We start from the raw sequence: 23,549 nt of genomic DNA on the forward strand, positions 1-23,549 counted from the left end.
TCCACGTCTGTCTGAAATAGCCCCTAGTGGGAAAAGGAAGGAGGAGTGGGGGATGGAGAGTGGGGACAGAAAAGGGGGCCCACATGGGGTGTGCAACACTCAGCGGTACCCAACGCCTGGCACACAGACCCCACTCCACTCCTTTAACGATGCTGCACAACATCGCCTCCAGCTGTAGTGGGCTCCTAAGCAGACTCTATGCCTTTATGCACACGCACCCTGAAGACAGGGATGGGGTCCCATGGGCCCCTGAAAAGGAGTAGTGGCCAAGAGTCAGACAGATATGGCTTTGTGCCCCGTCTCTGCTATTATCCAGCTATGTGACTCGGCATACAAAGAAAAAAAAAAGGAGGGGGCGCTATGACCTACCAGGTTGGTGTTGGGATTAAATGAGAGAAAACAGGTGGAAAGGGCTAGCACAGAATATGTGCTCAGGAAAGTGAACTGTATTTTGCCATCCCTGCCCTCGACCCTGTCTTTCCTCTCCTCCTCTCTGCCTCCACTCTCCCCAGTCCTGGGGCTGAGCTACCCTGTCCTGGTCTCTGAGAAGTGTGTGACTTTGGGTCTGCCAGCTGCAACCTCTCCACACCATCCTCCTCCCTCCTACGCCTTTAGGCAGCTCAAGGTCTGAATGTTGGGAGGGCCCTAGGATTCTCCAACCCTGCTCTCCATCCCAGGCCATCCCCCCAGGCTCTGAGTGTTCCTCTGTGGCTCTCTTCATCCTCCCCATGGTCTGTCCTCCCTCCTCAGGATCCCATTCTTCCTCTTGACCCTTGGGGAGAAGTCCCCCTCTCAGGCCTTCTATGCTGAGGGCTCCCCAGCCTCCTCCCCTAGCCCTGGCTCCCCAGCGACACTCCAACTGCAGGATGGCCCTTCACAGTCACATCTCCTGCCCACCCTGCCAGTCCTTTACCATTTCTTCACAGAATGGAAGTGTCCTCACCTTGGGGGTCCTTATTCTCCCCCCACCCCCACTCAACTATCAATCTCCTCTGCCAGTTTTGCAATTAAAGAGTCTTCTGGATGTATCCCTTTCCCCATTTCTACCACTAAACTAGTCCATGCCCTCATGATTGCTTTCCTGTGCTAATGAGATGGCCTCCTAACAGGCTTCTCTGCCCCTGGTCTCTCCAATTGCCTTACCCATCCACGCATCCCTATACCCACCCATTCCACCCTCCCTCCCACCTACACAATGTGCTGGGGATACAACAATGGACAATACAGACATGCTCCCTGCCCTCAAGGAACTTTCAGTCTAATTACACTGCACATCATTTAACTTGCCTAGAACACAGCTTGCTTCTTGTCCATTATTATTCATTTTTGAATTAAAACATCTTTTGGAAGAGGTGAATATATAGAAAGTGTATAAAATTCAGACAGTATATTCTTTTGGTTAGTGTCTGTATGGTATATCTTTTTCAATCCCTTTTCTTTCAACTTATTCTGAGCTGCATATAGGTGAGTTTTCCCCCAAAAATCTGGTTGGCAATTGTACTGGGCTGAATGGCGGTCTCCAAAAAATGCTTGTGAATGTGACCTGATTTGGAAAAAGGATCTTCACAGATGTAATTAAGATCTTGAGAAGAGAAGAGATCATCCTGGATTAACCAGGTGGGTCCTAAATCTAATGACAAGTATCCTCACGCATGCACGCACACGAGAGGGGGTGGGGGGGGGGGGAGAGACAGAGAGAGAGAGACAGAGAGAGAGAGAGAGAGAGAGAGAGAGAGAGAGACAGAGAGAGAGAGGGAAGAGTGGGCAGCCATAGCCCAGGAAGCCCTGACTCCACCACAAGTGGAGGAGAAAAGGAAGAATTCTCCCCCAGAGCTGCTGGAGGGAGTGTGGCCCTACTGACACCTTGATTCTGGACTTTGGGCTTCCAGAACTGTGAGAGAATTAAATTTCTGTTGTGTTAAGCCAAAAGGTTTGTGATGATTTGTTATGACATCCCTAGGAAGCTAATAAAGCATTTTTTTTCTTTTTCTTAAAAAAATTTTTTTCAAAGAGTACAAAACATACTCAGTGAAAAGTCTGGCTTTCATCTGAGATCTCAGTCCCTCTGTTTCCCTTCTCAAGGCCAACCACTGTCACCCCGATCTTGTGCATCCTTCCAAAGACATGCTAGGTGAGTACAGAGATGGACAGATGTCTCTTTAAAGAGAGAGATCACATACTTTACACCAAAGTTTAATACGCCCTTTGGACTCTTGCTGCTCTCACTGAAAACCCCCCTGGTGTTTCACTGACTGTATATTTGGCTCTACCTCTTTTATTAGAGGCTATGTGGTATCCCTCGGCGTGGCCATGCCATCTCTGAATCACTCTACAAGCACCTCTGCAATGAATGTCCCTGCCAGGTGTCTTCTCTGGCTGTCTGGGTAAATTACTAGCCGGGGGGGTGCTCACTGCTTCAAAGGTACATGCAGCTGATTTTGCCGCACTGCTGTCCACAGAGGTGGTAGCAACTCGTATAAGTGCCCATTTCCCCACATCTTTGCTAGCACTGAGTATTAGCGAACCTTCTTGCCTTGATAACGTGATCACTGAAAAGGCTGCCTCACATGGCTGCAGCATGCACTAATCAGGTCACTCAGGGCATGCCACCACCCACCCACTCAAGCGAGGTTGGCAAGGTTCCCACCTGCCCTCCTCTCTGACCTGCACTCTGGGCTCCACCTGCTCTGGGCCTCGGCTCACACGCTTCCCTGAGGGAACCAGGGCACAGGGCTCACTCTTCTAGAAGTTTTGTGTTGTTGGTGCCACACAACAGGAAGGCAATTATGGATTATCTGATTCTATCTGTCTGTTTCACGCTGGCAGCCATGTCACTGACTGCTTATATAACACTGTCGCTTGGTTTTGCCCACACTTCTCTGGGTCAGCATCTAGAGGGTACCCCAGGCACCCCACTTGACTGTCCTCCTCAGAGCCTCACCTGGCTGATGGTCCCCACGGACTCGCTGAGTGGCGGAAGAGAGCTGGGTTTACATGGGGTGTTTCCTTCTATGTCACAAGGAAGAAGACATAAGAGGTGATGTTAGAAATCAAGTCACAGGAGTTGGAAGGGAAATAATCTCCACATAGCACCTGTAGTCCTATTTAGAAACCGAGTCACAAAAAGCACAACAGTTTTGAAATTAAACCACACAATTTAAGAGAGCCGTCTGGTCAATACCAGGCACAGCCTGAGAGAAGCAGGGTACAAGGAATGTTAATAGACAGTAAGAGACTCCTAACCATCAGGTGAAGAAAAAGAAAGGCTTGTGGCTGAGTAAAGACTGGGTAAACTGCGATCCTGCAGACTAGACTTTGTTACCAGGGGGCGGCATTTCCCAAACCAGCACGATGTGGGTGGAAAATCTCCCCCTGCTGAGGATACAGAGCAGGAAGAGGCTCCTGAACCTGGCAGGGCTCCTGGCAGAGAGCTTCTCTTTGCCATGAAAATCCGCCGAGGCAACTCAATTATGATATAAAACGTATGAAATATTTGTATTCTTATGTCTAAAGTGTAATCTTGAAGCAGGAAGGTGATCACAGACCACATAGTAGCCACTTGAGCTTCTGACATTTCAAAAAGTGATACAACAGAAGACACCTTAGATGGTTCTGCCTCACAGGCTATGGGAAATCAGAGCCACAGGCTCTCAGCTGGAACCACGAAACCATGGGTCCCTGTGTGAGATCACAGACCTCGGGATGTGAGCAGGTTTCCCGCCTCTTGGGATCGCGGAGCTCCAGAGACCATGAGCTCATGCCAGAAGTCTGTATGCTTTCTTGTTCATCCCTGGGGGAAAACACTCCCCTTCCAATGACCTGGAGCCAGAAGAAAAACAATAGCTTTGGAGCCTTCTGTCCAGTGACGCGCTGCTGACCCAGACCACACCCCTGCTGGCCTCATTTCTCAAGCTGTACCACGGGCTGGTGCCTCAGGCAACACGAGCCTCCTGTTGAGGGGAACAGACTGTTGACCAGAGCAAATGGCAAGCAGCCCCCTCCCCAGCTCAACAGCAAGCCCAGCGGCAAAGCAGCTGCCGGCAGTGCCAGCTGGTGATCAGTTCACACACTAGGCAATTTGGAATCTGAGTCAGAGCCAGGAGGGTCCTTGAGGATCCAAACCCCTCGCTGTAAAGGGTGGGGAAACTGGTGGGGGGGAGGGGTGATTTATCCAGGATCACCAGGTAGTTAGCAGTGGAGATGGGACAAAATCCGAGTCACCTGAGACAGGCCTCTTTTTCTAACTGGAACTGGCTGGCCCAGTGACCTCAAGCCACACCCTGATGGTACTATGTGTCCAGGACCTCAACACCAAAGGGCAGAAACTGTCCTGGGGGGTGAGCGAAAAAATCCATCGCTAACAGAATCAGCGATCAAAGACAAACCCAGAAGTGTTTCCACATTTTCACTAAATTATAAATGATCATCCCAACAGCCAAGCCCCATCCCAAACCTCCTTAATGCCCTCTAATGGTGCAAAACGCCCAGAGGAGGTACCTAGTTTCTTTAGGGCAGGGAAAAAGTCCCTGGAAGACACTGAGGTAGACTGCTGGTTGCCTCCCCCCAACCCACCCTCCCCCTCTCCCTTCCTAAGGGAATTCCCCTAGGTGGCTGGCAGACTGCAATCTCAGCCTCCCTTGCCCCTGGGTGTGGCCATGTGACTAAGTTCTAGCCTATGATAGTTTTAAACCCAGGTCGGGCCACTTTTCAAGGAGAAATGAAGAGCCAGGTGATTCTTACGGCAAGGAACTAAAGGCAGGCAAGCTGGAGTAGCCTGAAATCTAGCCCTGCTTTATCAAAAATTTCATTATTTTAAGCAAGTCACTTAATTCTTGTGGGTCTAAGTCCTCAACTGTCTACTTACTAGGGTCAGTGTGGGGAGAAAAGCAGCTGAGGTGTGGCCGCCATCACCACCACCACCACTACCCAGTGGGCACTTATTACAGGTACTTTACATCATTGCTTCTGATCTTTACAAGGAAAGGGATCATCCTCATTTTACACATAAGGTCAGAGGACTTACCTAAAGCCAAAAACAGCATGACCAAAGTCTGCATCTGTGTCCTTAATTCCAAAGCCCACATTTTCCCCTACCACCTGGAGGAAGCCTAACACGAGACAATGAAGGTTTGCTATGGTCGTACCACAGGGCAGAAAGGGCCCAGGAGGCTCCCCGAAATCAGAGCCCACCTCCTTCGCCTCAACATGTCCTCCGACTCCAGTCTCCTTCCCTTAAACCCACCCTCACACTGGAGCTGGAGTGAACTGAGCACACCAGGCCTTGCTTGAAGCCTTGCAGTGCCTGCCCCACCTCCCCTTCCTCAGGGAACACAATTCTGCCTTTTTAAGTTTGCAAACAAGATCCCCATGGCCAGGCATCTCCCATCTTAGCTGTCACTCACATTCTCCCTTCGGCTTGGGAGGGCCCCACATTTCTTCTCCTGGATTACTCTTAGGCATCCTTCCAGATTTAGCTCAGACACCTCTAAGGCTTGCCTCCTTTACAACTGAGCTAAGTGTCCCTCCCTCCTGCTGGGCCCCTAAAGTCTCCTATGCACGCCTTTGCACTAACACTTCACGTGCAATGCTAAGGACTTGTCTGTCTTTCCCACCAGACAATTTGTTAAGGAGGCAGACAGGGACCTTGTCTTATTCATGTTTACACCCTCAGCCCCCAGCCCAGCACCTGGAACGAAACAGGCGCTTAACTACTAATCTGAACAAATGGAGCAGAAGACACTGGAGCTCCATCACAAGTCAAAGAAGGTGAGAGCTTAGTGCTCAGATTGTGAGCTCTGGTTTAAAAATTCACTTCAGCACTTACTGTGGGGTCAGGAAAAGTTGCTTTACCTCTCTGGGCCTCAATCTGCCCCTCTATAAAGTGGAAGAATTTATAGTACCCACCTCATAGGACATTAATAAGACAATATATTTAGAGTACTTAAAGCCACGCTTTGTACTTAGCAAGTACTGTTCACATTTGAGTAAGAAGTAGCAGCGGTATTACTGCTAGAGGAGTGAGTCCTCAGGCACGAAGCCCAGCTGCAGACAGCAAGAGAGCACTCATCTGATTATAATCTGTGGATTCTGGGCTACCCTCAAGTCTTTTTTTCTTTCAGATTATAAATCATTGTAATAAGTTTGGAAACTAGAGCAAGAGAAATTATCTAAAATGTCACCAACTGAACACAACCAAGACCACTGGTTGTTATGTCACTGTAGTTCTGATTCCACATCTCCTCTGGCTGCACGTCCCAGTGGGGCGGGGACAAAGCTCTGTCAAGCTGTGCTCTCTGTGCCCTGCTCTGCCAGCCCGCACCAGCCCCAAACATTGGCTACTGGAAAAACTCTCCAGACGCTGCTGCCCTGAAAGGGAGCACAGAAGAGTGGCAACAGGAACAACCTGGGCAGAGTGGCAGGGTACTCCACAGGCTGGCACAGCCTGTGAGCAGGCAGGTCATGTCCTCCTGCCTCCCCACCAGCAGGCAGGACACACGGGACGTGCTCAGGGAACACGGAGGGACTGATAGGAAAGAGGGCTCAGGACCAGCTCTGGAGGCTCAGAGGATCACTGGGGAAAAGTGGGTTCTTGTCAAGACACCTCATGCTGCTCTTGGCTGATGACAGGAGACCCACCTGAAATCAAGCTGGGGATGTGGCAGAATTTCTTCTATAATCAGAGTGAGGAAACAATTAGAAACGAGACGTCACCGATTCAAAAAGCCCCATGAAATGAGACACCCTGTCATCATACTCCAACCCAGTAGGAAAAGCAGGTCGATGCTGCTGCCCCTCGAGCTGGCTGACTGGCGCTTGCAGCAGAGTCTGTGGTCAGAATTCAGCTAAGAATGCTCCCTCCACGGGCAGGTGGAGCTAACCGCGTCTTCTCTCACTCAGCACGACTGGTGGAAGACCCGGGGTGGTGCCTCAGGAGACTCTAGCACTTTCTCAGCCTCTCCCTCTTTCCACGGCAGGCTTCCCAGGCCTTCGTGTGAGCCCTTCCCTTGGACCTGTCCACTCAGGACAGAGTGACTCAGGCCCTGGATCCTTCTTAATCCCAAACCTACCTGCCCCATATCCTGCTCCCTTCCACTGTTAGGTTGGGAAGCAATTCGATCAACTCCTGCTGCCTCCCGTCATATAGGATAGTGTCTATAGTGTAGCTTCACACACTCAATTATCAAGACATTTTAATGGCAGAATTTCAGACACCAAAAAAGGCTGATGCCATCTTTGAAGAGAGACCTTTTTAACAACCCTCAAAAATCACACCCCGTGGGTGAACGCCATTACCCTTTTGATGACATGACTCACATCTATCGTTGGCAGAGAGAAGGCTGATGAGTCAGCTGGGTCTGGTCAGAGCGCAGAACCCGGGCTGCATTTTCTCACGACAAACCACAGGCACCTTGTTTGAGCAGAAAACAACTGCAAATGCTACCAGGGAACTGCAGGACCTGCAGCCTGAGCCAAAGTAAACCTGCCCAGGACTGCAGACTTTACACAACTCCTGCCCCACATCGTAGCCCTTTCCTGGGGCAGAGACGGCAGAGGAACAGCTTTGAAGGCCACCTGCAATGCTGCTTTTCCACAAAATGTCCCACTCAGAGTCACACTATGTTTTATGTAATAAGACTATTGTTCGTTCACTTGTTCGACCATCCGTCCGTCCACCCATCCTCCACACAGCTATTAGTGGAGGTCTCAAAATACAAATAAAATTATGTCACCCTCCACTTCAGAAGTCAAACTTTACACTTAAGATCTGTGCATTTTACTTTATATAAGTGATACACCTCCACAAAAATTTAAAACCACAAAACCCTCCCACGCCCTTCCAAAGCAGTCAGGATAAAATGCAGGCTCACCGCCAAGGTACCACATGACTTCGGGCTCTGCCTGCTTCTTTGACCTCATCCCCTCATTCCCTCCAGCCACGTGGGTCTTTTCTCTATGCATCACACACACCAAACTCCATCCTGCCTTAGGGCCTCTGGCTCGTGCTGCACTTTCTGTCTGGAACACTCTTCTCCCTGTTGGCCAAGTGGCGGACTCCTTTCCATTCTTGTCTTAGCTCCTGGTCACCTCCTCAGAAGCCTCTCCCGACCACCTCACCTACAGGTGTGCACATCCTGCCTTGCCCCTGTCCCCCAATCTCATTTCCCTGTTTTATTTTCTTCACAGCACTAACCTCTCTCATCTCAGAAATTCTTATGTGTTTTCTTGACTGCTGTCTTTTTTCTCCCCACTAGAAAGTAAGCTCCATAAGACTAGAAACTTCTGTTGTTTACCCCTATATTCCCAGCACCCTCGAGGGTGCCTGGCTCTTAATAGGTAGCTGAACAATATGTCGAACAAAGGAATTCATTCAGTCACTTAAGATGTATTTACTGAGTACTGTCCAGGTATTTATTTTTAATTCAATAAGTTACATGAATTTGCATGATGGGTTCTCCCAGAAGCTTAATTTGCAAGCCATTAGTCCTGCAACAGGACTAAAATTGCTTAGCTCTCTCCTTGGTTTTGGAAAAAACAATCTGCCAGCAAGACTGCCAGAGGACAACTACCCAAGACCTTTCTTCCTCCTAACTAACCACACGGCAGGGTGAACTGGTCCATCAAGGTCTCCCTCACCTAATCTGGCCTGAGACGCAAGAACCAGACAATCTGGGTTTGTAATCAGAATAAGTGGTCACGAACACTTTTCTGATAAGCACTTGGCTGTTTTGGACCAAATGAAGCCCAGGTTCTAAATTAGCCAGCTTTAATCCTCCTCCGAGGAAGTTCTGTCAAAGACTGAGAGAGAAATGAGAAAAAAAAGCTCAACTGTCTGACAAATAAATATGCTTAGCCCTCTGAACACGGGGCCTCCTGAGAACCACGGCCTCCCCCAGGAGCAGGGCAGCAGCGCCATCTGCTAACGATGATGATCTCAGCAGGGGTGAGGGGGAATTGTCACTGTGTGAGTGTTCCATGGGGATGTGTTTGACAGAAAGAAATACCAATGGCTGATAAACACACAAGAAGATATGCAATCTCAGTAATGTCAATTTTAGAAATGCAAACTAATAATTATTCTTGCAATTAGCAAGATTAAGATTAAGCAAAGACTAGCAAAGAGTAAGACATTTGGTGAGGATATTAGGAAACAAGCACTCAAGCTACTGGTAGAAAAGTAAATGGTACAACCACTAGGGAAATGTGAGGAAGTGGATTTGTGATCCTTGTCTCCAGGGTTTCCCCGGTGAAAGGGGGCATTAAACTGGTGTCAAATGGTCACAGTGAACAGAGCATTCTGGGACCCAGGGATGCTGGAGGCAGGAGAAATGAGGCCTCCAGGATGCAGCGTTTGACGTAAGAACAAGAAGGAGCTGGAGACCTATAAATATCCCTAATGAGGGCTTGATTGTTAGTGTAAATTCTTCCTGAATACTGATGGAAGCCCCAAGTGTAACTAGGCTGTCCTGGAAGGACCCTACCCTGCGACCCAGCGTCCCTGGGCAGCTGGGGACCTTCTAGGTGCAGGGAACTCACAGAGATACGCTGCATCTGCTCCTGCTCTGTGTCGCCACTGCACTGCTAACCAGCATTCCCTGGCCAAGTAAATTTAGGAATTTCATTTAATCTCATAGCGGACAGATACGCACGTGGTTTTTCCCCATCAATCCACAGATCACTTGAAAAGTTGCAGCAAGTATCCTGGCAATATCTAGTATTACGATTTTAAATGTTTATACACTGTGACCCAGAAACTCCACTTGTAGGGTTTTATTATATAGTTACACTCACTCGATGAGTGTAACTTATATAGTTACACTCAAATGCCTAAAAGTCTGTGCAAAAGACCATACTGCAGCATTGTCTGTAAGAGTGGAAGATTTAAAAGCCACTTAAATGTCCACAATAGGGGAAGGGTTAAATTTAAGTTATCATACAATGGAATTTAATTGCTCAACAGCAAGGTGGAGACAGTACACTTGCAATGGGTGAATTTTATGGTGTGTAAATTATATTTCAATACAGCTGTTTAAAAAGTGAGGTAGATCTATTTGTACTGATATGGAAAAACGTCCATGTTAAACGGGGAAAAAAAGCAAGTCACCAAAACAGTAACGTGTTGTGTGAACCTATTTGGAGGTACACACAATAAGCTGTTAACCATAGTCAGCTCTCTAAAGGCTGGAATTATAGGGAGCTTTCACTTTTTATGCTATTCATTTCCATAATGTTTTAGTTGTTTACAATGAGCATGTATTACTTTTGTAGTAAGAAAAAAAGGTATGGGGGCCGGCCCCGTGGCTTGGCGGTTAAGTGCGAGCGCTCCACTACTGGCGGCCCGGGTTCGGATCCGGGGCACACACTGACGCACCGCTTCTCCGGCCATGCTGAGGCCACGTCTCACATACAGCAACTAGAAGGATGTGCAACTATGACATACAACTACCCACTGGGGCTTTGGGGGAAAAAAAGGAGGAGGATTGGCAATAGATGTTGGCTCAGAGCCAGTCTTCCTCAGCAAACAGAGGAGGATTAGCACGGATGTTAGCTCAGGGCTGATCTTCCTCACAAAAAAACAAAAACAACAGAAAAAAAAAAGAAAAAAGGTCTAAAAAAGATTATTTAGAAGAAAAACTGCTGCTGCTAAAAACAATGTTAAAAAATGACAAAATTACAATTTCGTGCATTTGGTAAATTAACAGCCTTCGTCAAACCTAACTCAGAACATTTCCTTCTGAGAAAAAAGCTTCCAGCAGGCAAAACTCATTAGGATGGAAAACATGTCACTTCAGCCCATCTAGCCACATCAAGGAGGGTCTAGCATCGTGGCTGTGCTATTTATTATCCCTGGTGGACAAAATGTCCATCTGTGCTCCTCTCGGCCAGGCCAGGGGCTCTCCTCACACCTGATGCTCACAGGCACAAGTTAAAATAAAATGTTTATTGTATACGTTTGCATTTTGTAGGATTCCTCGGTTTCCCTGCCTTTTAAAAATTAACCAACCAATAACCAATCCTGATTGTGTTGGATAAGAGGTCTTTGATTGCAAAAAGTCTTCTTTAGTAAAAGAAGTGCCCTTCACTGCAACCTCACCGCTAATCAAACAGAAAAAGGCAAGGCACCCGAGTCTGTGAAACATTTGCAGCTCCCAGCCCAACCCCACCACGGAAGAGGATCCTCAACTCAGGCTGCCCAGAAACTTGTCTCGCTGCTTCCCACGGTCAGAGAGGACACCCACTAGCCCCACCGTGCAGTGATGAGCTGCAAATCGCAGGATGGATTTTCATCCTTGTAACACAAGTAATCATGTAACATGATTCCAACTGCTTATGGTGGTCCAAACTCGGCAGAGAACAGACGTATAATGGGTACAGGGAGGGCCTTGTGACATCATTTTCACACCTTGAACCTGGAAGGAAAGGGTGGAGATCCAGCTATCTATCCACTCACCAACAGTTAAAACACACAAGTCAAAGGACTGGACACAAAGTTGCCAACTCACCTAACTGGGTCACTGGGCTCCAAGAATTTCACTAGAATAAAACCCCCAATGTACTGTGTTTCATTCATAAAGATGACTCCACCTGCCTGCTGACCTTCTGTAGGTCATATACTTCAAGTGCTGTTCCCTGGCAGTGGTGAAGGGGCCACCTGGCCACCCGTCTCCCTGTCTTGACATGAGTACAGCCATGTTTGGCCGCTCCACCAGCACAAAAAGAAATATAAAAGTTGCTTTCTGCGTGGTGGGAACTGGCCCTTCTCCCATGGAGACAGCTGCAATGTATAAAAATTTCAAGGCCTTTCGGGTGCCGCAGCCTCGGGCAGACTGGCCATCTATGCCGGGATGGGACAATAAGCAAGGTAAACAATGCAAGTACACAACTACTGGGCTGGGACGACAGCGGGGGGGGGGGGGGGCTCAGTGCACATATGCCACTGATAACCATTTGTGCATGGGAACACTGGATGCTTGCTCTCAAAAAAGCTCTGTAACTGCTTACTCTGGAAATTACTGATGCTATAAAAAACTGCCGGGGACTGAGACTTGGTGAGAGTTCCACCTGTGGAAGGGACGCCTTGCCCAGGACGTGTGATCCTTGCCCAGCCATGTTGATTGACAAGACTCTCCCGGCAGTGGGGCGTGGATGTTGTGAGTAATTGATATATTGTGAAGTAATTGATCTGATGTGTTCTCTCTTCGGTCAACCTGGTGTTTCTCTTTCCGGTTGATTTGTGTCATTTCCCTTCAGTCGATCTGGTGTTTCCCTTTCTGATTGATCTGATGTTTTTCCCTCTTATTATATGACCTATTTGAATCTGCTGCTATCTCAGCCGATGTGGATGTTTTCCCTTTCCAGTCGAGCTGGTGTTTTTTCCCTCTTATTATTTGACCTATTCAGATCTGTTTGCGGACTATCGCCTTTACTATCCTCTATATAATAAAATATACCTTCAGTCCACTTGTTTGGAGTGGAAAGTTTCTTTTACATCTCTGATCAAATCCCCAAACCTCTCATAACATAATTGGCGCTGTGAGCAGGATTCGATTAAGGAGATGCCTTTCCTATTCAAACGAAAGGTAAGTGAAGCCAAGGTGGAGGAGATCCCAGGATGGGAGGACCCTCCCTTTTGCACTCTGGCTGGGGAGTGGGCTCGTAGGTCAGGGTTATGTGAATCTTGGGATGTTCGTCTGCGACAATTTAAACCGTTGGATGTGACCAAAGCTTTGCAGACAGTGGAAAGAAAAAAGAAAGATGATGTTTCTTTTTTGACACGACGAGGTTGGTGTTTGTTGACTGCTTATCGTCGGGCTATAGAAGATAGGGATAAGATACAGAGAGAGAAGGTACTCTTGGAGAAAGAAGTTTCAGATTTACAGTTTCAATTGGCTATGATTCAGTGTCAATATCATACACTGGGAGATCAGGCTCGCAACTACCAAGCTATAGCAGAAAAGGCTGCTGTAAGAGTGGCCAAACATAAATATAGAAAGAGGAAAGGAAAGGTAAATAAACGAAAAGTTCATATGGCCATAGCATGAGCCGGCCCTAAAAGGGACCCTGACACATGGGATGGTGATATCTGGGATGATGATTCTGAAGAAACTGATTATGAGGAAGAGAAAAAACCGCCCAAACGCACAGAGGCACGTCCTCTTCGCCGTCGGCGGATGGAAATGGATGGTGATCATCCTGTAAGGAAGGATGTGATTGAGGATTTTACCCAACAAGAAATTTCTGATATCTTAGCCCGGGCTACACAAAAGCCTGGAGAAGCCATTATAACCTGGCTTGTTCGGCTATATGATATGGGTGCTACAGGAATTAATCTGGATGCAGGAGATGCTTTTAAATTTGTAATTTTGTCCAATAGTCCAGTAATACAGGGAGCTTTCAGAGACTGGAGCATGAATGCTCACCCCACAAATGATCGTGGCCAAGCCACTGATGGTACAACTTTATTGGCTCTTGCAGTAAAAGGAGCTCAAGATAAATACCCCATGGATGACATGTGGCTGGACACTAACAGACCGTGGTGCACTTTAAAAGACTGTGTCCAAAAGATGAGAGAAGAAACCATGAAACGGGCTATGTTTTTGGGGTATGGTAAAGCTGTAAATAAAATGACTTTAAACGTCCAGATACAAAACAAGTTGATAAAAACTGCACTTCCAGCGTATAAACAAATAATTACAACCCTTCTCATAAATTAAACTAAAAACCCTATATCAACACTTGCAGACAAGATTATGCAGCTGGGAGACTTAGGAGACTGGCAGGCAACTAAAAACTCTCCAGGAAGGGAAAAAAGAGAAACAGTCTCTAAAAAGGATAAAATTACTTCAGGTAATATGTTTTCGGCTCTACTCAGGGCAGGAGTACCCAAAGATCAGATTGATGGAGCTGACACTAAAGAATTATGGAAACTATATAAAGAAAAAGGGCTGAATATAAAACAAATAAATAAAAGGGACAGTATAAAAAATGCTTCCAACCCAGTGCCTACTGTACCTAGTGCACTGCCTCCTCCCTCGGATCCTGTTCTTGCTGACTTACATGATTGAAGGGAAGGCCAAACCTCTATATCGATTAGTGCCACTATAAGAAAAGATATTAGACCACATGTACCAATTAAAATATTTTGGAAGAATGGATCTACAACTAGTGTGCAGGCACTTGTAGATACAGGGGCAGAGGCCGCCCTTATCTATGGGAATCCAACTAAGTTTCAAGGTACATCAATTCTGATAACTGGATTGGGAGAAAAAGAAATCCAGGCAGTCACCACTAATCTTTCTATCCAAATTGGGCAACTACCCTGGCGCACATATCTAGTCATAATTATGCCCATACCAAATATATAATTGGGATTGATATTCTAAAAGGATTGACATTAAATTTGGCTGATGGACAATACCAATTTGCTGTCAGAGCTTTGTCTTTTCATCTTAATGATATAATTATAAGATATTTACATCATGAAGTAGAAATTCCACCTGCCGCAGAAGTGGTCAATCAAAGACAATATTGCATCCCTGGAGGACAGCAAGAAATATCTGAGACCATAGAAGATTATTTGCCTATAAAAGTCCTTCGCAGAGTAGCTACAGCCTCGAATAATCCTATCTGGCCTGTTAAAAGAGATGATGGGACATGAAAAATGACTATAGATTACACAGAGCTAAACAAAGTGACTCCGGCTATTTAAGCTGCCGTCCCTGATTTGATTACTCTTATAAAAAAAGTACAATGTTATCCAGGCACTTGGTATGCTGTTATAGACTTGGCTAATGTTTTCTTCACTATACCTATACCTAAAAATGTCCAAAAACAATTTGCTTTCACATGGCTGGGACAACAATATACCTTTACTAGACTTCCTCAGGGATATGTGCATAGTCCCACTATCTGCCATTGACAGGTTGCTGAAACCTTGGCAAAGGTACCTGCTCCCGACGATGTCCAAATAATACATTATACAAATAATATTATAATCCAAAAAAAAAAAAAGGGTACAACAACAATTAGAAAAAATAACAGACACTTGAGGAGGATGGATGGAAAACTAATCCAGCTAAAATTCAGGGCCCAAGTTCAAATGTTAAAATTTTAAAAATACTTTAGGGCTGGCCCCGTGGCTTGGTGGTTAAGTGCGCGCGCTCCGATGCTGGTGGCCCGGGTTCGGATCCCGGGCACCCATCGAGGCACCACTTCTCCATCCATCCTGAGGCTGAGTCCCACATACAGCAACTAGAAGGATGTGCAGCTATGACATACAACTATCTACTGGGGCTTTGGGGGGAATAAATAAATAAATAAAAATCTTTAAAAAAAAAAAAATTTTTTTTAAATACTTTAAAATAATAAAAAACAAAAAATTTTACCTAAAGCTAGAAAAAAATATTGAATTTTACAACACCTCGTAACAAAAAGGAAGCACAAAAATTTATTGGATTATTTGGATTTTGGAGGGCACATATTCCACATTTAAGTCGGCTCCTTGCACCTTTATACAAAGTTACCAAAACAATATATAAATTTAAATGAAAAATAAAACAAAAAAAAGCTTTTAAAACAGCCAAGCATGCTATTCAGGCTGCTTTAGATCTATGGCCAATTAAACCGGGGCCCATTAAATCACAGGTAGATGTCATTAATCAATATGCCAGCTGGAGTTTATGGCAAAAACAAGGTGCCCGACGTTATCCTCTGGGATTCTGGAGTCGCAAACTTCCTTGTTCCAGTAAAAGATACAGTCCTTTTGAAAAACAGTTGTTAGCCCGCTACTGGGCTCTAATAGACTCAAAAAGCCTTACCCTGGGACATGAGGTAATTATGCGACCCAAAATACCCATTATGCAATAGATTCATAGTACGCCTATTACTCATAAAATTGGACACGCACAAGAATTTAACATCAGCAAATAAAAATGATATATTCAAAATCGGGCCAAACCTGGCCCAAAGGGATTATCTCTATTACATAAACAAGTATCTCAATACAGCAGTGACCCAACTATGTCACCTAAGACTAATATAACAAAATCTCCTGTTAAATGGGGAGTCTCATATAATCAATTGACTAAAAAAAAACAAAAACATACCTGGTTTACAAACGGCTCTGCCAAAATGATATCAGGCTCACGGGAATAAAAAGCAATTGCCTATAACCCACCCACCCAACAAACAATTATCACCACGGGAGATAATATCAGCAGCCAATATACTAAACTTTACGTGGTGTATCAGGCACTTCAACAAGAACAGGGGCAACAATGTCATATATATACTAATTCATGGGCAGTGGCACAAGGTCTGGCAACGTGGATACCACAATGAAAAAAACATGACTAAAAAATTAATGATAAAAAAAATGGGGAAAGAAGTTATGGAAAGACATATAATTATGATATCAAAACACAATTGTTACTATATTTCATGTTAATGCTCACAATTCTTTAATTTCTGCAAAACAAAAGCATAATTCTCATGTTGATCAGCTGGTGCAGATTCATGCACCATACAATCCACGTTCAGCACGATGGGTCCATGAGAAGAGTGGACACTTGGGAGAACAAGCTTCATACAGGTGGGCACAACAAAAAGGAATCCTTGCCACCCATGATGATATTGCCACTATAGTACAACAATGTCAGTTACGCCAACAGTTAAATAAACGGGGAGTTCCACATCCCTACCAAGGTCATATCCAAAAGGGATTATTTCCTGCCCAAACCTGGCAAATAGATTTTATCGGACCCTTGCCAAATTCCTGTGGATATACTTATGCCTACACTGCTGTTAATACATATTCTGGTTATTTATTGGCTATGCTGGCTAAAGTAGCCAACCAACAGAGTACCATAAAATTATTAGATACAATTAAGTTATATTATAAAACACCAAGGCAAATTCAGAGCGACAACAGTTCCCACTTTACATTAATTCAAACTTATACAAAGAAAATCATATAAAATAGATTTGTCATATACCTTATTACCCTCAAGCTGCAGGCCTTATAAAACAAATAAATGGATTGCTTAAACAACAATTGAGGAAACTCAGTCATGGCTCATTAAAGGGGTGGCACAACCATCTAAGTACTGCTCTAAATATGTTAAATCACAGGCCACTAGGTCCTAATGAGACTCCTTTGTCAAGATTATTACCAACAAAGATTACAAAAGTGGCAGCCACCACCCATGAGCTTATGACCTTAATATATTGGCCATTAACTCAATCTTAAGCGGCTGGATTGGATTTATCTACTATTTATTCTATTCAATTGCCCCCTAAGAAGCAGTCTCTAGTCCCTACTGGGATAGGGGTACAATTTCCCAAAAACACCTTTGGTTTGTTAAAAGGACGCTCTGGACTAGCAGCAAAAAATACTGATATACTAAGAGGAGTCATTGATCCATATTACCAAAAAAAAAATAAAATTTATATTATATAATAATAATGACACAATACTAACTATAGAGTCTGGGAAATGAGTGGGACAATTATTGGTGCTTCCCCTCCTGACTCCAAGTGTGTCACAAGGACAACCTCCAAATAAATTAACTAAAAGAGAAATACAAGGATTTGGGTCTACAGATGAATGGAAACCTAGAGCAAAGTGTGGGTGACACACCCACCCAATGCGGCTCCCCGCGCCGCAAACATAGTGGCCCAAGGGCCCCCTGCAACACTCATAGTTATGTATCCAAAAAATAAACAATTATATCATGTTCCTAAAAATTCTATTTCTTTACGTAAATAGATATTCCTGCTGTGTACGCTATGCTATGCTACACTTCCATGTCTGCTGTAGACCTCCATACCAACTAATATCTCCGTAGGACAACCTTTGACCATGCACTGCTGGACCAACTGCTCTACACCGGAGGGACCTACCACCTAGACTATAAATGGCCAAAAAATTTGGTCTCAAAAACATCAAGCAACTTCTTGGTATAAGCCTATATCTGATCAATCACACAGAACTAATTATAATTTCTCTATTACCCTGCCTTCTGCTACCCTCCATGATGGCAGCTGGTATTCTTATATCAAATAGAAAAAGGGGAATCCATCGGCCGGCCCCATGGCTTAGCGGGTAAGTGCGCGCGCTCCGCTGCTGGCGGCCTTGGTTCAGATCCCGGGCAGAATCCATCGGCCGGCCCCATGGCTTAGCAGGTAAGTGCGCGCGCTCCGCTGCTGGCGGCCTTGGTTCAGATCCCGGGCACGCACCGACGCACCGCTTCTCTGGCCATGCTGAGGCCACGTCCCACATACAGCAACTAGAAGGATGTGCAGCTATGATGTACAACTATCTACTGGGACTTTGGGGGAAAAAAATAAATAAATAAAAATTTTTTTTAAAAAAGACAAAAGGGAATCTAGATTCCCCATTTCTTAAAAAAACTCAATTTGCTAGCATCCTTCCTAATGCCACTACTCCTCTTAAAAACACTAATCTGTGATTACATTTAGCTCATACAGTTCTAAATAAAACTGCTTTTTGTCTTAGAAACAATAATAACCCTTCCGGGCTTCTGCAAGCTAATTTATTAGGCCTAGATATTACTTTATCTAATATATCACATGTTAAAATCACTATTTCTTCCTCTTTAATATCTATGCCTATATCAGGAATGACTTCTACCACGTATTATTATATTAATTATACATAAATTCCATTCTATTATAATAAAACTATCCCTGTTAATATTCCTACTCCCTCACGACTACCTGTTGGATATTTCTAATTATAATACTACATACTCACAAATTCCAACTGACACATCTGCTGCATATGATACTGGCCCAATAGTTCCTCTTATAGCTCCTTTCCCTACTAAAAATTCCCGAGTAAGACGAGCACTCGCTACAAATTATAACCCTCATGTTAACCTTCTTCCCATCTCTACTGTGGCAACGCTTGCCACCCTCCTACTACCTGATCCTGGCTTGACTATAGACAACCATCATCAAATTAAACACCTTTCCTGCTTGTTGACACATGTAATAAATAATGCTATTAAAACCTTCTTAGCTATATCTCAAAAATTACAAAAACTACATAAAGAGACTCTTATACAATGAGCTGCTTTAGACTATTTGTTTCTTCTTCCTCAAACACCTTATATTAAAATACCGGGTATATGCTATTTCAATATATCAAATCAAACTAATATTATCTTTAATACTATACATAATTTACAAGATCAAATTAATAATATTTCATATTCTAAAAAATTATTTGGTTACCTTGGGGTTTGGGTCCTTTATTACAAAATAATTTTATAATTATTATAGTCATTAAATTTTAAATTCTTAAATATGCCTTATATACTTATATACAAAATTCATTGTCTATACATATAATGTCTTATAATTAATAAAGACAGCCACGGCCAAAAATGTCTTGACATGAGTACAGCCATGTTAGGCCGCTCCATTGACCTACAGCGACCAGCACAAAAAAATATATAAAAGCTGCTTTCTGTGCGGTGGAAACTGGTCCTTCTCCCATGGAGACAGCTGCAACCTATAAAAATTTCAAGGCCTTTCGGGCGCCGCAGCCTCGGGCAGACTGGCCATCTATGCCGGGATGGGACAATAAGCAAGGTAAACAATGCAAGTACACAACTACTGGGCTGGGACGACAGCGGGGGGGGGGGGGGGGCCCTCAGTGCACATATGCCACTGATAACCATTTGTGCATGGGAACACTGGATGCTTGCTCTCAAAAAAGCTCTGTAACTGCTTACTCTGGAAATTATTGATGCTATAAAAAACTGCCGGGGACTGAGACTTGGTGAGAGTTCCACCTGTGGAACGGATGCCTTGCCCAGGACGTGTGATCCTTGCCCAGCCATGTTGATTGACAAGACTCTCCCGGCAGTGGGGTGTGGATGTTGTGAGTAATTGATTTATTGTGAAGTAATTGATCTGATGTGTTCTCTTTTCGGTCAACCTGGTGTTTCTCTTTCCGGTTGATTTGTGTCATTTCCCTTCAGTCGATCTAGTATTTCCCTTTCCAATCAATCTGATGTTTTTCCCTCTTATTATATGACCTATTCAAATCTGCTGCTATCTCAGCCAATATGGATGTTTTCCCTTTCCAGTCGAGCTGATGTTTTTTCCCGCTTATTATTTGACCTATTCGGCTCTGTTTGCGGACTATCGCCTTTACTATCCTCTATATAATAAAATATACCTTCAATCCATTTACTTAAAATAAAAAATTTCTTTTACGTCTCCAATCAAATCCCCAAACCTCTCATAACACTCCCTTATTCAGCAGCCCTTGTGAACACTCTGGGAAGCAGCGTGAGAGTTACTGGCTGAGGATAGGTTCACACCCAACAGGGTCCCCAATGCACCCTGCTTTACCTCGTCTACTACCTAAACCCAATATGCATGATCCAATCAACTGAGTTCCTCTGAGGATTTCAGAGAAAGTCTAATCAGATAAGGTACCATCATCATCAGGATACTGAAGGCTCCAGGCACTCAAGATAAATCACTCAATCACTCCTCACACCCACCCTAAGAGGCAGATAGTACCATCCCAATTTTCAGATGAAGAAACTGATGCATAGTGCAGTTAAGGAACTTGCCAAAGTCCCACAGGTAGCAAGTGGTAGTCAGGACCAGAACCCAGGCCACTGCTGACCCTCACCCCCCACTAAACAAGTACCAGCATAAGACTGACTGAGCTTGGCCTCTTGGTACAAAACATAAAGCTTGTGAAACGCAAACCTCTGTGTGCAATCCAGACAGCACTATCAAAAGTCAAGAATAGCCTCCAAAAGCGAATTAGCTCAGAAAACTTAAACACAGACAGAAACACAATCCAAGAACGTTATTCTACACTGAAGGTAGCTAGTAGTGTGTGTATCTCCAATACACCTGTGGTCCAAAATTTCAAGGCTGTGGTAAGAAATCAACACAAGTCTTAACGCAGGTTAAAATTGAGACTGTTTGGCCATCAAAGTTCACCGGTACAGGGAAGAGGCCACGCTAGCCAAGACTCTCCCACATCTCCTCTGACAAGCCCTGACTGTGGCTGCTCCCACCACCATTCAGCCTCCCTCAGTACAGCTCAGGCCTTGGGCAACTCTGCACCTGCCTCTGGCAGGCCCAAGCAGCTAGAGTGGGGAGAAGGAAAGCTCCACATTTCCCAAGAGCGTGCAACATGCCTCCCCCACCTCCCACTGCTGCTCCAGGCTCTGTGCGCTTGGGCTGTCACGGCCAAGTGGCACAGTTAGTTAGGAAGGGTGGTTCACAGAAGAGTTCCCTTTCTCACACCATGGTCTAGAACAAACTCCCTCGACAAGCCAATGGGCATCAGTAAATGTGTGTGTATGTTGGCGGGGGTGGGGTGGGGTAGGGTTGTGGAGGGGAGGCAAAGAAACAGCAGCAAGACTAGGTGGGGGTGGGGAAAGAAGAGAGGCCTGGGAGGCAGGACACTTGGCTTCTCGTCCTGGCTCTGTCTTTGACCTGTTGGGCAGTCTCAGGCAAGCCCTCAATCCCTTCAGTTCTACCTGTACATGGAATCTTGGATTAATTTACCTGTTTTTTTCTGATTCTAATAACCAACAATATGGCATGAACTGTCCCACCTCCATAGGATCATTTGCTGTGAAGGCCAGTGAGCCAAGGTGGGCCTCGGTGAGCCAACGTTTACTCAGCACCTAGAGTGCACCAGGCTACGCACCTTATCTCGTTTTATTCTCATAATAACCCATTAAGACAGGTAATCACCTCCCTCACCTTGAGGACAAGAAACAATCTTGGAGGGATAAACTCACTTGGGATGAAGTCACCCAGCACTGGAAAAACTATATAGCTGTGTGCAATCCACACAGCATTATCAAAAGTCAAGTGCACTTGGCACCCAGAGTCTTTTCTTTTTGAACAATAAAAATTGCGTAACCAACCAGAATCCGAGCAAAAGAGAAGCAACAGAGTTCATTTCCTCACTCCCAAAGCCTGGGAATCAGGTGGCAGGGCAGCAGGGAGCAGCCAAGGAAGCCTTAATTTTATAAGAATCACCTGACCCCAAGGAGGTCCGGAACCTTGAGAGAAGAAATCATCAGCCCTCCATGAGCTAAAATATCTGCAGTCCTCCTTGGCCGGCAGTGGGAATCCCATCTACAGTGGCTGATGGATACCTGGTTCCTCTCACAGCTATTTTCTCCTTTTTTCCACTTAGGAAGAATAGGCAGACTGGGTGGGAGGAAATGATAAATGAGAAGTGTGTACACCAGTACAGTACAGACCATGTACACAAACCACAACCTTTAAGACTGGGAGCACCAGCCTGTCCTAGGAAAGGTGGGTCTGAGTCAAATTAGGATTCCTGAACTCCCAGGGCTCGCTTTGTTCATCTGTCTGCTGGGATCCCTCCAATTTTCCTTCCATGAGGGCACTGGAAAAACTACCATCATGTGGCACGGTGGTCACAAGAGGCACCGTGAAGTTTTTCTGCATTCCTTGTCCTATTACACAGAATGCAGAGAGAGTGGCCTCAGGGACGAAGGCTAGGCAGACAGCTTGGTTGAAGAGAAAGCTGAAAGGGAGGTCTGCCTCCATCTCTTTCTGTGAGGGCTACGGAACCACAGCTACACGTAGTGCGAGGAAGACGCCTGAGCATCTTCGGTTCTGGGGAAGGGCTTGCTGGGTGATGTTTTGGGATTTCTCACAACTGTGTCCTCCTTGGTTCCAGTCTTCCTAGAAGTACAGAATGAACATAAATCAACCCCAGAGAATCAGCATGCCCTGGCTCTGCTATTTCTCATTTGAAACAGGCCTGCCTATGCCAGCTCCTGATCAGAAAGGCCAGGGCACAACTCATGAGACGCTGGGAAAAAAGGAGGCATAGGGCCCAGGTAGGGCCCACCTACTTCTCCTCAGACTCTCCAACATGACAATAGTGCCAGGGAGCATGCTTCCTTTGGGCTTGCTCGTCAACCAGGCTACCTGCAGAAGACTTGAGCTAAGCATCTTACCACACCTGGTGCTATGTAAGAGGAGCCAGAGGCTGCACCACTGATGTGGGCAGGCAAGTACAAAACCCAAAGAAAGCAGAATGAAAACACTGTCGAAATGACCAAAGAATCTGATATAAGAATCAGGAGAGTGGTGACCGTGCCTAAGTGTATTCTAGGGGCAAGGGAAGAGGAGGTGGCTGAGGAGAGACTCACCGAGCACTCAGGACAGTGAACAAAGACTCTATATAACAAAGCTCTATACTCTACACGAGCTAGAACCTTAGCACTTCCTCTCCGTTAACACTGAGATATGAGCTCCTTGAGCTGCTGGTATCTTTGAAAGAGGGGGAAAAAGGAAGATTCATCAACTGCCTCCTTACAAAAAAGGTATTGAGAAGACTGGAAATGTGTCAAAAGTCACCATGTACAGAATGAGCTGGCTCCATTTCAATTACTAGCCTCTGTTTGACTCCCACACGTAACTCAAAGGCTCATTATATGACAAATTAGTCTGAAATTTATCTTGTTCAACAATCCAGTGTGGACTGTAGAAAGTCTGATTTC

At 45.2% G+C, this 23,549-nt stretch overlaps 1 protein-coding gene across 4 annotated transcripts in view; it reads right to left on the reverse strand.

The window, feature by feature from the left end:
* Positions 1–23,549, reverse strand: part of STIMATE (STIM activating enhancer) — a 60,901-nt gene that overhangs the window by 20,670 nt on the left and 16,682 nt on the right. The window contains exon 1 of one of the 4 annotated variants that reach the window (XM_058561013.1): positions 22,612–22,759. The exons of 2 other annotated variants lie outside the window; for them this stretch is intronic. In XM_058561013.1, the coding sequence (XP_058416996.1) occupies positions 22,612–22,648 (37 nt within the window). In that variant the 5' untranslated portion in view covers positions 22,649–22,759. Of the gene's footprint in view, positions 1–3,696; positions 3,801–22,611; positions 22,760–23,549 lie in introns of those variants that run through there. One more of the 4 variants, XM_058561004.1, reaches the window with a different exon arrangement.

The sequence above is a fragment of the Diceros bicornis genome, chromosome 2 (assembly GCF_020826845.1).
Source record: "Diceros bicornis minor isolate mBicDic1 chromosome 2, mDicBic1.mat.cur, whole genome shotgun sequence".
Taxonomy (NCBI): Eukaryota; Metazoa; Chordata; class Mammalia; order Perissodactyla; family Rhinocerotidae; genus Diceros; species Diceros bicornis.